Source organism: Sander vitreus, unplaced genomic scaffold (genome assembly GCF_031162955.1).
Source record: "Sander vitreus isolate 19-12246 unplaced genomic scaffold, sanVit1 ctg250_0, whole genome shotgun sequence".
In the NCBI taxonomy this organism is placed as follows: domain Eukaryota; kingdom Metazoa; phylum Chordata; class Actinopteri; order Perciformes; family Percidae; genus Sander; species Sander vitreus.
In genome coordinates, this window is record NW_027595422.1 from 182,501 (window position 1) to 185,000 (window position 2,500).

General features: G+C 44.7%; 1 protein-coding gene across 1 annotated transcript in view; it reads left to right on the forward strand.

The window, feature by feature from the left end:
- The window catches only part of LOC144513447 (calcium/calmodulin-dependent protein kinase type IV), a 23,935-nt gene that overhangs the window by 7,124 nt on the left and 14,311 nt on the right, over positions 1-2,500 (forward strand). The window contains exon 6 of the mRNA XM_078244525.1: positions 418-490. Coding sequence (XP_078100651.1) covers positions 418-490 — 73 coding nt within the window. The remainder of the gene's footprint in view (positions 1-417; positions 491-2,500) is intronic.

Consider the following 2,500-nt stretch of genomic DNA (forward strand, 5'->3'; position numbering starts at 1 on the left):
ACACACACACACACACATACACACACACACACACACACACACACACACACACACACGAGACACACACACACACACACACACACACACACACACACACACACACATACACACATACACAGAGACACAGACACACACACACTCACACACACAGACACACACACACACTCACACACACAGACACAGACACACAGACACACACACACACACACACACACACACACACACACACATACACAGCATACACACAGACACAGACACACACACACACTCACACACACAGACACAGACACACAGACAGTATAGCGTGTGAATAAACTGTGTTTGCTGGTGTGTGTCTGTGTGTGTCTGTGTCTGTGTGTGTGTGTGTGTGTGTGTGTGTGTGTGTGTGTGTGTGTGTGTGTGTGTGTGTGTGTGTAGGATCGTGGAGCGAGGGTACTACAGCGAGAGAGACGCCGCTCACGTCATCAAACAGATCCTGGAGGCCGTGGCGGTAAGACCGCTGCATTCACAGGCTCCTCTCACTGTCAGAAAAACCCAGCGCTGTCTGTCTGAGCGTCTGTTTGTTGTCACACAGCTATCAGCTCCATCCTTCCCCCTGCTCATTACATTACTGATCTCTTCCTCCGTCTCTGGTCAGCTTCACCCAAACACAAACGCCTCTCCTCTCATGTTGTTTTAATGTCTGAGGACTGTCAGAATGGAGCTGTTAGCTTATAGTTAGCTTCTAGCTCCAGCTATCTTAGTTTGTAGTTCCTGTGTGTTTAGCGTTAGCTTCTAGCTCCAGCTATCTTAGTTTGTAGTTCCTGTGTGTTTAGCGTTAGCTTCTAGCTCCAGCTATCTTAGTTTGTAGTTCCCTGTGTGTTTAGCGTTAGCTTCTAGCTCCAGCTATCTTAGTTTGTAGTCCCTGTGTGTTTAGCATTAGCTTCTAGCTCCAGCTATCTCAGATTGTAGTCGCTGTGTGTTTAGCGTTAGCTTCTAGCTCCAGCTATCTTAGTTTGTAGTTCCTGTGTGTTTACCGTTAGCTTCTAGCTCCAGCTATCTTAGTTTGTAGTTCCTGTGTGTTTAGCGTTAGCTTCTAGCTCCGCCTATCTTAGTTTGTAGTTCCTGTGTGTTTAGCGTTAGCTTCTAGCTCCAGCTATCTTAGATTGTAGTTCCTGTGTGTTTAGCATTAGCTTCTAGCTCCAGCTATCTTAGTTTGTAGTTCCTGTGTCTTTAGCGTTAGCTTCTAGCTCCAGCTATCTTAGTTTGTAGTTCCTGTGTGTTTAGCGTTAGCTTCTAGCTCCAGTTATCTTAGTTTGTAGTTCCTGTGTGTTTAGCATTAGCTTCTAGCTCCAGCTATCTTAGTTTGTAGTCCCTGTGTGTTTAGCGTTAGCTTCTAGCTCCAGCTATCTTAGTTTGTAGTTCCTGTGTGTTTACCGTTAGCTTCTAGCTCCAGCTATCTCAGATTGTAGTTGCTGTGTGTTTAGCATTAGCTTCTAGCTCCAGCTATCTTAGTTTGTAGTTCCTGTGTGTTTACCGTTAGCTTCTAGCTCCAGCTATCTCAGATTGTAGTTCCTGTGTGTTTAGCGTTAGCTTCTAGCTCCAGCTATCTTAGTTTGTAGTTCCTGTGTGTTTACCGTTAGCTTCTAGCTCCAGCTATCTTAGTTTGTAGTTCCTGTGTGTTTAGCGTTAGCTTCTAGCTCAAGCTATCTTAGTTTGTAGTTCCTGTGTGTTTAGCGTTAGCTTCTAGCTCCAGCTATCTCAGTTTGTAGTTCCTGTGTGTTTAGCATTAGCTTCTAGCTCCAGCTATCTCAGTTTGTAGTTCCCTGTGTGTTTAGCGTTAGCTTCTAGCTCCAGCTATCTCAGATTGTAGTCGCTGTGTGTTTAGCGTTAGCTTCTAGCTCCGCCTATCTTAGTTTGTAGTCCCTGTGTGTTTAGCGTTAGCTTCTAGCTCCAGCTATCTTTGATTGTAGTTCCTGTGTGTTTAGCGTTAGCTTCTAGCTCAAGCTATCTTAGTTTGTAGTTCCTGTGTGTTTAGCGTTAGCTTCTAGCTCCAGCTATCTCAGATTGTAGTTCCTGTGTGTTTACCGTTAGCTTCTAGCTCCAGCTATCTTAGTTTGTAGTTCCTGTGTGTTTAGCGTTAGCTTCTAGCTCCAGCTATCTTAGTTTGTAGTCCCTGTGTGTTTAGCGTTAGCTTCTAGCTCCAGCTATCTTAGTTTGTAGTTCCTGTGTGTTTAGCGTTAGCTTCTAGCTCCAGCTATCTTAGTTTGTAGTTCCTGTGTGTTTACCGTTAGCTTCTAGCTCCAGCTATCTCAGATTGTAGTTGCTGTGTGTTTAGCATTAGCTTCTAGCTCCAGCTATCTCAGTTTGTAGTCCCGGTGTGTTTAGCATTAGCTTCTAGCTCCAGCTATCTCAGTTTGTAGTCCCTGTGTGTTTAGCATTAGCTTCTAGCTCCAGCTATCTCAGTTTGTAGTCCCTGTGTGTTTAGCGTTAGCTTCTAGCTCCAGCTATCTTAGTTTGT